This window comes from Malaclemys terrapin, chromosome 2 (genome assembly GCF_027887155.1).
Source record: "Malaclemys terrapin pileata isolate rMalTer1 chromosome 2, rMalTer1.hap1, whole genome shotgun sequence".
NCBI classification, from domain to species: domain Eukaryota; kingdom Metazoa; phylum Chordata; order Testudines; family Emydidae; genus Malaclemys; species Malaclemys terrapin.
Genome location: NC_071506.1, coordinates 165,666,597 through 165,682,533, shown reverse-complemented (window position 1 = coordinate 165,682,533; position 15,937 = coordinate 165,666,597). Strand labels below are relative to the sequence as shown.

At 42.7% G+C, this 15,937-nt stretch overlaps 1 protein-coding gene across 1 annotated transcript in view; it reads left to right on the top strand.

Moving 5' to 3' along the window:
- The first annotated feature begins 420 nt into the window (after positions 1-420).
- LOC128831293 (SCAN domain-containing protein 3-like) overlaps positions 421-15,937 on the top strand; it is a 29,785-nt gene continuing 14,268 nt past the window's right edge. Inside the window, exon 1 of the mRNA XM_054017610.1 lies at positions 421-523. Within this exon, the coding sequence (XP_053873585.1) occupies positions 421-523 (103 nt within the window). The remainder of the gene's footprint in view (positions 524-15,937) is intronic.

Here is a 15,937-nt window from a genome sequence, read left to right as displayed (position 1 = left end):
CCAGACATTCACTGACCAATACCAGCAACAGTGCCTTTGTTAAGATTTTATCTTTATCCCCCTTCCCCTCAAGAGGCAGGCACAACATTATTTTATTATTTATTAAATGAAATTATAATTCTGACCATGGTGTTTCTTTAAGATGACAGTGTTAGGAGCAGTTTTGGAACAGAACAGTGAGTAAAAGGAGTATTAAAACCATTCAAAAATGATAAAATTTCAAACTGTGGTCTTCTCTTGATGCAGAATATAAAGCGTGATGAATTCTCCCCCTCCTCCCCCTTGAAAAAAATAATATTCTCTTTCATTGTTGGCAATTCCAGCTCAGATAGGCCCACACTCCCATCCATTGCTATCAGGGACTGGACTGTCCATCAGTGGAGGAAAAGGAAGTGGGCTAGTAACAAGATGTGTGAGGACATGGCTCACAAGAGTGGTGTTCACCTGGAGAACCAGAGGGTGAAGGAGGAGTGGAACATGCTGTGGGAGAAGAGACTGATAGACAAATCCTTGGAGGAAGTCAGTAGGAATAGGGAGCAGGACCAGTAGGGGATGGAACGGCTGATCAACTGGTTGCCAACAGGGTCTAGCTACGAGCTCCAATAGCAGTTCCAGAGTTGCCTTCACCACCAGCTCCAGTACTGGTCCCTATGTCATTGCTGATGTTTGCCATACTACATCATCCTACAACCAGTGCAAGCACTGCACAACTCTGGCTTTGCCTGGTCAATGGACAACATTTTGAACTGGAGTGCATAGGTGTACAACCCTGTACAACCCACACAAGCTGTGCAGCCATGTGCCACATCCTGCCAGGGGGAAGGAAAACAGGAGGTGCTTTTAAAAGAGACATTCCCACTACTAGTGAGACTGTCCTCTGAGAATGTGTATTCACAGTTCATATACATTCACCATCTAGCATGTTTTCAGTGTTTTGAATACATACATTTGCACTTCACTTCAGCCTTCATACATGTTAATTCCAATTTGTAAACTGGAAGCTAGGGTGCCTGCAATGACTTTGTTAAATGTGCAATCCATCACCGTCCTTTAACTACCAAGTGTGTTATTGAAGCTTCTCTTGTCAGACCATCTGAGCTCAAGGCACAGTTTCATGAACCATGGTAGGAGAAGGTAGACAGGGTCCCTGCGACAGTGTTGGGACTCACCACCTGACACCTCCTGCTAGTTGTCTCTGGGAATTAGCTCTGTCCAGTGGAGCGCCCCCTCCTGGTGGTGTCCCATCCATCATCTCGCCCTCAGTTGGCATCTGAGCCCACATCACTCACCAGCTCGCGGCATCCTTTTCGAGCCGCTGCCCTCCAGCAGTGCCCCTTAATCCATCCACCCCCCCTTCCGGGGGGTAGGGGGGGGAGGGTTTGATCAGCAGTCTCTCTGCACCCCACCCACCAGGGATCTGGCATAGTCTATAAGGGCCACTCCCTATGGCTGGGTGTACTGCAAGGGGGGGGGGGAAGACCCCAGGCCCACCCTCTACTCTGGGTCCCAGCCCAGGGACCCTCTGGCAGCAGCCTCGCTGTCCTCCTTCTCTCCCCTCTGTCTGTCCACATCCCTGGGCCACTTGGCCTTTGGCCCCTCACACCAGCTAGGCCCTTCCCCTCAGGGCCTGCAGCCTGGCAGATATCGGGCTGGAGTTCCCTTCTGCTCTCCCTGCCCTGCCCTGGGTGCTAGTCTCCCACCTCTGGAGACAGACATTCCCCTGTCAAAGGCCTGGGACAGACTGCCTGCTGCTCTTCTGGACAGCCTTTATATAGGGCCAAGCTGAGCCCTGATTGGCTGTCTCCAATCTCAGCCCTGATTGGCCCTCAGTAAGCCCTTTCCTGATTGGCTGCCAGCCTGCACAGCCTCTCTGGCCTACTCTAGCCCCATCTCACATGGGGGTGGGGTACTCGCCCCACCACAGTCCCCTAAAAGAATGGTGGGCACAGGGTACCCCATTCATAACAATGTCATTAGGAGGGAATAAGGGTCCTGCTTCTTCCAGCAGGCAAAGGCCAAATCTCTTTAGCACCCTGGTGTCATGAATTTTTCCCATACTTCTCACTTTGGTGTTTATGACCCTGCCTCTATGGCTGACAAAGATCTGCAGAACCAGGGAGTAGTGCCCTTTGTGGTTGACATATTTGCTTGCTCCTTGTGGCAGGGAAACTATGGACACATGTGTGCTATTAATGGCCCCAGTGCAGTTTGGGAACCCCATTGTCTGAAAGCCAGCTATTATTTCAGGTATATGTCTTATGCCCACCACCCACAGGTAAACCACAGTGAGAATTGCCTCAAAAGCCTCCTCTACCAGCATCCCAACAGTTGATTTGCTAATACCAAACTGGTTTACCATGGACCTGTAGCAGTGTGAGTAGCCAGCTTCCAGAGGGCAATTGCAACCCACTTCTGTGGTGGTATGGCCTCCCTCATTCATGTGTTCTGGCACTGGAGAGTTGGGGCAAACTTCTCACACAGCTCCATGAAATCTATTTCTACATGCTGAAGTTCTGGAATCACATTGGTAAGGTGGTATGGTTTGAGGTGTTATTAATGAACTGACAATGCCCATATCCATATTACTGTCTCGTCCAGATGCAGTGATGCCTTCTTAGTGCTGTATCTGTTTTTACGTAACTTGCAGACTGGGTGCAAGATAGTTGAATATTGCCTACTCTCAGTCACACCTCTGTAATCCCATTAAACCCATGGGTTTGTAAAGATATCAATGAGAGCTGCATGTGACCCATTACTGTTAAATATTTTCTAGTAAGTGGTCCGTGGGTTTTTGGGCAGTAAACAATTTTTTAGTATTATTTATTATTAAACTTCCAAACCTCAGGACAGGTTACAACACAAAGTATATGGACAACACTCAATTAATAACAATAGTAATTAATAGAGATTCAGTTTAAAGGGTAAGTGGAGTTTTGAGCCGGTTCTGGAGCCATTGCTGGTCATAACAGTCATGAGAGCAAGATGCTGATTGTTGCCTATTCCTGTTCATCTTATGTGTAAATTGCACTATTGTGATAAATGCCAATATACATTTTTTGTGTTATTCACAAGTGGTAAACAGTCACATATTTTTAAGTACATAAAAACTCTCATGAATTATGTGGCATCAGTGGTGGAGGAACAAAAGTGGGTCCTAGGCTGTCCCACAGCAGCACCATCAGCAGTAGCACCCTTTCCCTCCCCCGACTGACATCAAAACCCTAATCCTGGCCTGGTGCAGAGGGGAGGGCTGGGTGGAGGGAGAGGAGATTGAAGAGTAGGCCTGACCTGCACTCACTCACAACAGCAGCCCAAGTGGCTCCTGTGTCCCCTGCTCTGGGCATTGCACTCTAGCGCAGAGGGTTGCAGTACCACTCAGGATTGGTCCACCTGACCTTCTGCCTTGATGAGGGATAGCTCAGTGGTTTGAGCATTGGCCTGCTAAACCCAGGGTTGTGAGTTCAATCCTTGCTGGTGCCATTTAGGGATGTGGGTCAAAAATCTGTCTGAGGATTGGTCCTGCTTTGAGCAGGGGATTGGACTAGATGACCTCCTGAGGTCCCTTCCAACCCTGATATTCTATGATTTCTGGGACCTTGTGCTCCATATAAACACCACTCCCTGAAGTTTGGCCTTTCCCCCACACACATCATAATGGAGGGTCAAGTGGGCCAAACCTGGGCAGTGCTGCAACCCTATGTGCCAGATTGCAATGCCCAGAGCAGAATGCTGGGCCCCGCCCCATGGCACTCAAGATCCATTGCTGTGAGGTGAGTCACAGTTGGGGTGCAGGAGTGAGGGGTGTACATAAAAATGTAACGGACAAACAAACACTATCCATGACTTTTTCATACTGTGACAAACCTTGATAATGATAAAAATATTTGAGCCTCCTGGGGCCCTCTAAAACATATGGGCCCCTGTACACCTGCACAAGCTTCACCAGCTATTCCTCTGCTAGTGTTTGGCATTAAAGAAGCTTGTTTTCAGACAGGATCAACAAAATCTGTACTTATTTAATTCAAATTTACTGTGTACAATAGATTACTGATGAGGAGGAACCCCCACCCCCCATCCTGGTGGGCAGACTCAGGACACCAGTGCCTGCCCTACTAGATGCAGAGGGGCAGAACAGAAAGTATAAAAGGTGGGCCCTTCAGCACAGTTGGGCTGGAACCACCAGAGAGACAGATACCTCCCATCCACTGCAGGGGCTGGAGCCCAAGAGGATCCCTGCAGTGCTGAAGACTTGCCAGAGCTGCCAGAGCCACCAGCCAACACGGGTGCCGAGGAACTGCTAGGAGTGTCGCTGGCTATCTACTCCAGGGAGACAGAGGACACCCATGGAACCAAGGTACTGAACGAAGGAGTTGTAGGAAGTAGCCCAGGGACACTAGACTATAGTCTGCTTGGGTTGTTGCCTGAATCCAGGTCAGCGTGTGTTGACCGGATTCTTGCTGACCCAATGGCGGAACCATCCTCCAATGTTAGGGCCCTGGGCTGGGACCTGGTGGAGTAGGGTGGGCCTGGGTCCCCCTACCTTCTGCTGCCAACCCCACCCTGGGGTGGCAGCCTCCCCACCTTAGGCCAGGAGGCTGGCATTTGTCTGCCATCTGCCAGAGCCAGGTTGTCAAATTGTCTGTTTGGTGCTGTGCACTGCCTGGGGGCCTGAGCTCGCTAGACTGTTTCTTGCTCTGCCCTGCCTGAGGCCAGAATCCTGGACTACTGCTGCTTGGCCTTGTCTAGAGCAATGGTTTTCAAACTGTGGGTTGCAACCCAGTACTGGGTCATGGAATGTAAGGCACTGGGTCACAGTGGCTCTGGTCAGCACCACCGACCGGACTGTTAAAAGTCCATCGGCAGTGCTGCCCGGCTAAGAGGCAGGCTAGTCCCTACCTGTTCTGACACCGCGTTATGCCCTGGAAGCGGCCAGCAGCAGGTCTGGCTCCGAGGTGCGGGGGGAAGGAAGGGGGGTACAGGGCTCTGCGTGCTGCCCGCACCCTGAGCACCAGCTCCACACTCCCATTGGCTGGGAACTGACCAATGGGAGCTGGGGGGGGGGGCGGTGCCTGAGGGTGAGAGCTTGCACGCCTCCACTTAGGAGCCGAACCTGCTGGTCTGGTTCTGGGGTGCAGCGCGGCCCGCGGTGCCAGGACAGGCAGGAAGCCTACCTTAGCCCCCCTGCTGCGCCACTGACGGGGAGCCGCCCGAGGTAACACTGTGCCCCAACCCTGTGCCCCAATCCCCTGCCCCAGCCCTGAGCGCCCCTCCCATACCAGAGCCCCTTCCTGCACCCCAAACCCCTAATTCCTAGCCCCACCCCAGAGCCTGCATCCCCAGCCCAGAACCCTGATCCCCTCCCACACCCCAACCCCCTGCGTCAGCCAAGAGCCCCCTCCCACACTGTGAACCCCTCATTCCTGGCCCCACTCCACACCCCTCACTCCTGGACCCCAACTCTGAGCCCCTCCCACACCCCAAACTCCTCATCCCTAGCTCCATTGGGTCATGGGCATCAACAATTTTCTTCAGCTGGGTCACCAGAAAAAAAGTTTGAAACCACTGGCCTAGAGGACCAGGCCTTAGAGACTGGTAATTTCCCAATAACCCTTGTCTTGCTGTCGATCTGAGAGCAAGGGGGCATGGCTTCTGTCCGAGACTGACTGGAAGAGATGGCCACACACTCCTACACCAAATTAAATTCAGTTCCATTTTTCATAATACTTTTATTACTATAATAAATGGTTGAAATTTTGTATACGTAAACAGGGTAATTGTAATTTATTAGTGATTATTTAGAATTACTAGAGGTTTTTGTTTTTTATTTTTGCTTTTCAGTATAGGAATTATAGCATTGCATGTAAGGCATGTTTAATTATTTATAATTATGGCAGTTGTTACAAAAATAGATGTACCAAAGGGAATTATCTATTTGTATGTATTATTGTCTATGGCACCCATCATCATCTGGCATCCAGACTACTACCATTCATTTAAAGAGATAAATACAATAGTATGAGTCACTCATATACCTGACCCAGTACAGTTACTTCCCCTGAAACGTGTTTTGATGTTTTTCAATTAAAAGCATGGGTAAATAGATAGACCTTATTCTGTGCCCACAGGGCCACCAAACTCACGCTTTGGCATGCCATTAGAGGTGGTGAACATCCAGGAGCGGCACCAGGGCTTTTGCCGCCCTAGGCGGCAGCGCTCCTCCACAGTAATCAGCGGCAGCTCCTCCTCTGAAGCTGCGTTCTCAGCGGCGGAGGTCCTTCCGCTCCGGGTCTTCGGGGCACTTCGGCGGCGCATCCCGGAGCAAGTGAAGGACCCGCCGTCGAATATCCGCCGACGACCTGGAGCAGAAGAAGCCCCTCACCACCGAAATTCTGCAGAGGGTGGCGAAATGCCACCCCCCACATCCTGCCGCCCTACGTGACTGCTAGAGTTGCCTAGTGGAAGCGCCAGCCCTGTGAACATCACAGGTAAGGGCCTGCTACTGAAAATGATTTGCTGATGGTCCAGAAAATTTCTCTTCTAACAAGAGCATACTAGTAGATTTTAAAAGACCTGATAGGACTCGATATTTGTGGAAGGTAGAGCCTAGGTGGGAGGGTGCCCACAATTTAGAGCTTAAAAAAAATATAAGCCTTAATTCATTTATCTATTAAACATATTACAGACAAAAATTGTGAAAGTGCTTGGAGGAGGGAAGGGTTGTTTTGCTTTTATGTGATTGAACTGTGGCAGTTAGTAATTTTAGAGAATAAACAAGGTGACAACTACTTAACAGCAGATGGGAGAAAAAAAGAACTCATCATTACTGGCATACTCCCACTCCTGTGGTCCCACTTCGCATGATCTCAGTTGCACTCTATAATTGGAAGATAAGGCAGCAGATTTTTTTTCTTTTCATAGCATAAAGGAATACAGATAACAAGCATTAAATAAGAAACATTGCACTATACCAAGATTAACAAAAGTAATAATGCTGACCCTGCTAGCACTCAGATCTTTTCAACCGTGAATAATCATTCTGACCAAGAGGAGCAAGGCACATAGTCCTCTATCTTGTACATGATAGAAGCACAGCCACTCCTTCATAATTAATCATTTCCTGAAACAGTTCCCCTACACCTGGGAAGATTATTCTGAAGCCCTTTCCCAGCTAAGGTTTCCCCTTAAACAAAAAGAAATCTCCTAGAGGTACTTTAAATTGATATAGACAATTTTACATTTCTGATCTACCAAAGTTCCGTTTGCACAGTAGCAATCCCTGTCTCCTCACCCAAGTGTTTCCTATAAGTATATCTAAATCTTTGTGATGTTTTCTAAAATTCAAGTTGAAAATGTGCAACTTTGGCCTGGTAAACATTTTCCTGGTGGAGTAAACCATTTTACAATAGTATGAAAATTAATGACCCATAAAAGGAGTCTCTTAAAATTAAAATCAATTGGTACTCACTGTATTATGTGTATACACTCATCAGAGAGCAATGTTGAATTTCAGAGCCACCTTGTCAAAATGTTAATTTGTGATGGTTTACATCTCTCCTAATCCAAATTATAATTTCTGCAGGTTTAGCTGACTGCAGATCATTCCTGTCAAAGAGTGAAATCCTGTTCCCATTAAAGTCAATAGCAAAACTCCTATTGACTTCAGTGGTGGTGGGTTTTCACCCAAAGAATATTCCAGACAGCATATAATCTTAGGGACGCCATGAATTGACTGATGAAAGCATTAGCTTCCCATTACTTTTGTCTAAAGGTTTCTTTAATGAGTACACAGCTGAGTAGACTATCTTAATAAAAGTACCCTCTTTTGCACTCCAAACCTAATATCAATATCTGTATATCTGTGTACTAGAAGTAGGATGCACCTCTATCCTCTTTCAGTTTCTCACTCAGGACATGGGTCTTCTAAAATCTTCCTCTTTCTTCATAGAAGGAGAGAGAAAAAGGATGCTCCTGCCTAGAGACTCAGCCATACATGCTAGAAGGTAAACCAGGCAATACACGGTGCTTATATATGTGTGATTTGAAAATTATAACAGGTAGGGAAAATATTGGGGGACCAAATTCATCCATGAAATTCATCCCTCCATTAAAGTTAATGCAGTTACACCTGAGTTTAAATGAACCTAATGTTTGTTCATTCATTCTCCTTATATATACAGGATGACAAGTTTTTACAACGAAGACAGTCTGTTTTTATAAACTGGACAATGAAGCCACAAAGTTGTACATGTCAATATCTAAAGATATCAGATAGTGTTTCATGAAGGTTCTCCAAAACAACAAGCTGCAGAAACAGTTAACTACAACAAAAATTGAGTTTTGTGTGAACATATCCCAAAGTTAGAAATATCAAAAACACCATATAACTGACTTTCAGAGACCTGCACCTGTTACCAAAATGCTATTTATACACACTTTCTGTCATTAGCTCAAAATACTTTTCAAGACTAAGGTAGTGATATATTCCTGTCTTGGACAATGCAGAGCATTGTCAGTCCTGGGCTACAACAGGCCATTTGAATGTTTGTCCTCTGACTAGAGGATGATCTTACTAATGCTGTATACCGAAGTAATACCACCTCTTTATTCCTACTCAACATGCCTGTGCTTATATATCAAGGATCACATTAGCTCTTTTAGACCCAGTATCACACTGGACTTTTAAGGTTCAGCTGGCTATCCACAATCATGCCCAAGTCCTCCTCACAGTCATTGTTTTCCAGGATATATTCCCATTGTAAGTTCTGTATTTGTTGTTCCAAGACGTATGATCTTGTATTTGGCTAAATTAAAAGATGCATTGTTTATTGCATGCAATTTACTAAGAAATCCAGATCACTCCGTCTACGTGTCCTATACTCATCATTATTTAAGGCTCCACCAATCTTTGTGTTATCTTCAAACTTTATAAGCAACGTTTTGATATTTTCTTCCAGATCAATGATATAAACATTCAGTAGCACTGAGCCAGGACCCCACTAGAAAAACACCCATTTGATTATTAAGCTCCATTTACAATTATTTTTTGAGATCTATAACCCAATTTTCAATCTTTTTAATATGTAGTATATTGATTCTCTTTTAGGCTAATTTTTAACCAGAATTTTGCACTTAACTTTATTGCTAGCTTCATTGTTAGGAAAGCCTAACTCATCTCCAAAATATCCTTAATCCATATCCTTACCATAACATCCTCTATCTTAGAATGAGATGGCAAAAGCCCTTTCATCTCTTTCATATGTTTATTGTCCCAAACAACAGGAGACTTCATTGGTGATGTAATTACCAGACTATTTACAGGTTTCAGAGTAGCAGCTGTGTTAGTCTGTATCCGCAAAAAGAACAGGAGTACTTGTACTATGTACTATGCTCTAATAAATTTGTGAGTCTCTAAGGTGCCACAAGTACTCCTGTTCTTCTTTTTGCAGACTATTTACAGCTTTCTTGGAATTCTACTATTATTTTAGATATGATTTCATGTTTGGCATTTATAGGCCTCCCTTTTTAATACCATATTTTTAAGGTTTTACAAGGAATCATAGGGTATGTCTACACTTATAGCTTGGGATGTGATTCCTAGCTTGAGAAGACATACCCACACTAGCTCTGTTTGAGGTAGAATGACCAAGGGGCTAGCCACCCCAAGACCATAGAAACGGACTTGGCATGGATAGTCCATTCTGCTGCTCATGCTGCTGCAGCTATACTCTAATTTTAATGTGCTTGCTTAATGACTCTAGTGGGAGTATGTCTCTTCAAGATAGAAATTATACTGCCATCTCAAAGTTCAGACGTAACTTAAAACTATTGTTTCTTTCCCTTTCTAGGGAATTGGGGTACAAATCCCATAATCAACTTTACAAAAATCAGCCTTAGTTAACCCTTGTAAAGACAAAACAGGCTAGTGAAAAACATTTCTACATGGTTATTTTGTAAATTATTGTCAGGAAGATCACCAGTATACATGTACCCGAGACAGGAGTTCCTTTATTTCCCCCTCATGTGGTTAATCAATTAGAATAGAACATCTCCCATCCGTCTCACTCTAAGGATGAGCAAATACTATTGATAGTCTGGGTCAACAAACAAACAATAACAAAATGACAAAAACAGCCATTTTCTGAAGCTGGTTGTTTCCCACTCCCTCATATAAGAAAATGATTACCTTGACTATTTCCTGAATTTTATCTAATTTTTGCTTTGGTTTTCCGGTTATCTTGTTTACAGTGATATTTGTTTTGCTCAGTGGTGATACAGTTTAGGAGTTCAGGTAAGAAGTATAGAGTCCAGTTCATGAAAATGTCATGTGGGCTCAGAGCAAGGTCAGTAGCTAGTTTCTGAAGAAGGCTATCAGTTTCATAAACCGATAGTTTATTTTGTTCTTAAAAGGGAATTGCAAATTCATCCCCTCTTTTGTCTTGTCATCTAAACTGTTTTTAACATTCTTTAAAAGTGAAGCTTTGCATAATAAAAAGAAAATGTCAGCAACAGTCTTAACTTCTTAAAAGAATTACTTTGTGATACACTGTAATGAGTATAATAGCCCTGTATTTCTAGTATCAGCACTATTTTGAACAGTTTATGAATTCAGTCATTTAATTTTCTATGAGGCTTGGGGTTCAATTAACATTAGTGTTAATCAGAATTTCGTTTGCTTTAATAGGACACTTGAAAGGCTAGTTATTATTCTATGTGGCCAGAGAGGTCATGTGGGCCAGACTATAACAAGCATATCAGCAGATGGCATTAGAACAGGTTTCATATAAATTATTTCCTGTGAACATGTAACTAACAAAGAGCTATTCAGAAAGATTAGCAAATGGCAGAGCCAGTGCTCCTGAACCATTTTAGAGAATAATGACTCAGGTGTTCTAGTAGCTAAATTGGTATTTCCCAAAGTGAGGAGCTCACCCCACAAAGGATTGGGAAGGACTAGACAGGCCACTCAATTGCTGTCCAGAGTCTCAGAATGTAGTGTGATATTAAGTTGAATAACTCAGAAAAGTCTATGTCTGTTTCACCTGAAAAAGAGATTCAGTTTGTCTGATCTATTTTCTATAAAACCATGTTGACTGGCAGTGATTGTATTCCCACCCTTTAATTTTTTATTTATTGAATCCCATATCAGCTTTTCCATTATTTTTCACGGCACTGATATTAGATTAACTGACCTATAGATACCCGGGTCAGCCTAATTGCTCTTTTTAAATATTGGCACAACATTAGCCTTCAGGAATTTTCCAAGTATTTCAAGATTTATTAAAAAATTAACATCAATGTGCCAGAGTTCTACTGAGCCAGCTCTTTAGGACTCCTGTCCCGGGTGATATCTCTAGTAGTTGTTGTTGAACAACCTCCTTAGTCACTAAGAGACTGGAACTTAGTTTCTCATCCTCATGTGATACAAATCATTATTCTGCTTCTTTCCAAATACAGAAGAGAAAATTTATTTAACACTTCTGCATCATTATTAACAATTTTACCATCTCCATCTAGTAATGGGCTTATACCATTATTTAAAATTTATTTTATTCCTACTACACTTTAAGAATACCTTCATGCTGTCCGTGTCCCTGCCAGCCATAGATTCTTCCCTGATGTCTTTAGCTCTCCTCAGGCTGGTTTAATTACATTACTGATCTTGGGGACTGTGTGTAATGTTTTCAATTTCAGGATAATTAAAAACTACAAGCAAAGTTATGAGGTAGGCATAGCCTGCATCTGAAATCGGTGGTTCTGCAATGTTCCCTTTCAGAGTTGGCCAGTTTTTCCTTAAGAGGATGCGGTTCTCCCTCCCTTCTCAGAGAACAGGAAACCATCTGCTTCCAAAGAGATCCCTATGGACATTTTGGGGAACTCAGTTAGGCAAAGGCCTGCCTATGTGGAGGCCTCTGTCCATGCACTAGCTCCTAGATCTCCAAGTCCTTGGCAGCACAGCTACACAGGAAATCAGGGATTACACAGAGCAAAGGGAGACCCTAAGTTAAGGTTGCTTGATCATCATGACTCAGGCTAACTTTCTCTATGGAGTTGGTGCAATGATTCATAGATTCTAAGACCAGAAGGGACCACTGTGATTATCCAGGCTGACCTCCTATATAACACAGACCAGAGAACTTCCTGAAATGATTCCTATTTGAGCTAGAGCATATCTTCCAAAAAAATTAAATTAATTTTTAAAAATTGCCAGTGATGGAACAATTTACCAAGGATCATGGTGAATTCTCCAATGATCAGTTACCCTCACTGTTAAATATTTGGAGTGAGCAGAGGGTGGGACCTCAGAGAAGGGGCAGGACATGGGCGGGACCTTGAAGGATGGGTGGGGCAGGGGGCAGGACATGGGTGTTCGGTTTTGTGTGAGTAGAAAGTTGGCAATCCTACCATCAAGGAAGTTATCTACTGGATTGAGCCCTGCAGGCAAAATAGGCAGAGGAATGCCTAGTTTGAGAATCTCCCTGAGGCATAGGAATGAGATAGGCACCCGGGTGCCTAGACTGAGACAACTGTGCACAGGCTCAAATGTAGCTGCCTTGGGGACTTCAATGGCAGAAATGTCAGCACTTCCAAGGTAAGGCTGTGGCACCTTGTCTCTATATGGATTTTGGCCTTTGAGAACTACAAATAAAACTGCTAAATAAGAGCTAGGTATTAATTATTATTATTTTAGAACATCCCTATATTTTTTAGATAGGAGCAATGTGGTTTGCCTTCTAAGAAACAAAGGTCATATGTCTCAAAAGTTTGCACACTAAGTACTGTGACAGTCCCAGACCAGTGGGGTACAGGAGTCTGGTCAAGGGCAAATATACTGGTCACTGGATGAGTAGTTTTCTGTTCCCTGAGTGACCAGAGAAGCGGCTGCACTAGAATAATCAGGAACCTGCTAGAACCAGTTAAGGCAGGCAGGCTAATTAGGACACCTGGAGCCAATTAAGAAGAAGCTGCTAGACTCAATTAAGGCAAGCTAATCAGGGCACCTGGGTTTTAAAAGGAGCTCACTTCAGTTTGTGGTGTGAGTGTGAGGACCTGGGAGCAAGAAGCTGAGAGGGTATGCTGTTGGAGGACTGAGGAGCACAAGCGTTATCAGAAACCAGGAGGAGGGTCCTGTGGTGAGATTAAGGAAGGTGTTTGGACGAGGCCATGGGGAAGTAGCCCAGGGAGTTGTAGCTGTCATGCAGCTGTTACAGGAGGCACTATAGACAGCTGCAGTCCACAGGGCCCTGGGCTGGAACCCGGAGTAGAGGGCGGGCTCGGGTTCCCCCCAAACTTCCCAATTGACCTGGACTGTGGGTTCTTCCAGAGGTGAAGGTCTCTGGGCTGTTCCCCAACCCACATGGTGAATCTCTGAGGCAAGAAAATCCGCCAATAAGCGCAGGACCCACCAAGATAGAGGAGGAACTTTGTCACAGTACTTATAAGCTGCACGTTGTTTTTCATTACCGATGATTTGTTTTCTTGCAGAACAACTTCTTGTAAAATATTAAACATTCAAAGTGACTAATGCACTTTTTGAATCTAAGTATTCCTCAATGAAAAATTAACAATACACACAATTTTGATTTCTGTCTGCAATAGTCAAAACTTGTGTTTTACTTTATAAGTAATTAATCCTTATACACATCTATTTAAAACTGACATTAAATTTGCATCTTCACTGTTTATTGGACTTGACTTTATTCTGTTTTTCACATAAAAAGGGCTTTTGGTAGACTTGGAAGAGTCTAAAATTATAAATGCAAGTGCAAATACAGTATCCAAATTGACTGTAGTGTGATTGTTTGCATCAAGTAAAACCTAGAAGTTAGCTATAGCTCTGTTTTTGACTCTTTGCTTTTTAATCTAGTGGAGTACAATATTACACATCCTACTTTACAATAAGAAAAAAACAAACTTTGTAGTTACATTTTATTTCAAAACAATACCCATTACATATCAAGCAAAGGAGTACTATTTGTATTTAAAATAAGTACATATGAGTATCAAAAAGACAATTTATGAACTTAATACAAGACAGATGTTGAATTTATAGTGCTGGCAATGTGTAACTTAAGTTTCTAATGAACTAAACTTTATTTTTGACTATATTTATCATTCACGATATCAAGATTGCCCTCTGTAGCCACAGTGGGCCAAATTCATCTTTGTTATAACTCAAGTAGAGCCAAAACATCTTTATAACTGACCTATTTTTACAGGCCCAACACCTTTGCACATCTTTATTTGAAGAAATAAATGTTTGTTTCAAAAACAACACCGTACTTCTGAGACAAGTGTGCATTTCTCTGATAACTCACTACAAAAATTATTTGTGGCTACTTTTATTAAACATACATAAAGGAGTTGTAAAAGACTAGGATAATGATAAGATTGAGAATCCTTTTGACTTCTTACTAAAAGAACCTAGAGAGGGTTTGTGTGTGTGTGTGTATTTTATATATATATATATATGGGGGGAGAGAATGAGAGAGAGAGTAAAAGCACACAAGATAACAGCATAAGGAAGATGTCCTTGCTGTTTCTTTCCAGATGTTATAAAAGCATCACTTTTTCCATCTGGGAGGAGGATTCATCTCCAATTGAAGCCAATGGAAAACCTTCAGTAAACAAGGAAACAGAATTATTGCACTGGTTGCCAGAAGCATTTGTATTCCATTGTTAAATTAATAATGGGTATCGGTTCAATAAACAATTGTTTCCCATTAAGGTATAGCTGCTATGCTATTTCTTGTTGTTTAGCAATATGCAATACAAAATAAATAGAAAAATTTGATGCATGTAGACTATACAGTATGCTTTTAGAATATACCATGTTATGATACAAAATTCTGACTGGCACTGTGGGACAAAACAAAGCTTCATGGTCTAAAATAATGCATAAGGATTTATATGATCAGATTGGATGTTCTTAGCCTTCCTGTCTACATCTACTTCTGTCATTCATCTATTCAGACTTTCTGTTGCCTCCCAAAGGATTATATCCTCACTTGTCTCTTGCTTTATCAGCTCCCTAAATAAGAATATATGATTCAAATTAGTTACACATTGCATTTATTAACTATTCTGAGACAAGTCCTGATGGACTTATTTAGGTGAATAGCTCCACTTACCTCAGTAAGATTACTCACTTGAGTAAGACCAGGAGGATTTGGATCTAGAGATATTTACAACAGATGTGAATAAGGCCAAAAAACCCCTTATTTAATTATTGAATAGAATATGCTTGCATTCAATAAAGCTCTACTTTATTCTGATCTTTATACAGTGAGTGACCAGGAATCCACACAGACTTGCACCTTGTAGCCCAGGAAAAAAAAAAAAACTAAAGGGTTATTTTCTTTTAACTACAGCATTCTTCAAATTTTTGTTGAACAGTTGAGAATAGAGACCTGGTGTAAATTCATAATTCTGCATTATATTGTCCTGAAAATGTTTTAAATAATTGAATCCCAAAACTGAATAAAGAAAGATTAAATGACTAAAATCCTAGAGGGCCTGCTTCAGTCTTAATCTAAACACTTTATACTATAATACAGGCCGCAGTTTTCACCAACAGGTAAATATGAGATCTTTAAAATGTAATATTTGAACAACTTAGATAAAAGTTTAGCACTATGAATGCTATATGAGCTCTCTGTGATTATAGCACAAAAACTAAATTTAATAAAGTTTAAGCACTGATTAGACCCTTTAATATAATAATGTAACCCCTCCCCCTCTCATTCAAATAGAACTGATCTTGATCCAATGTACAAAGGAATTGATTAGTGTTGAGAGCTGTGCCCACTACATCACAAACCCTAGAGGCAAATATTATAGGCACTCTAGATACTAAAGCTGGGTAGGTATCTAATATGAGCTGGTTGATGCTTGCACTCAAAGGTCACAAAATTAGCAAAAGCCTTTACTTCCACTATGG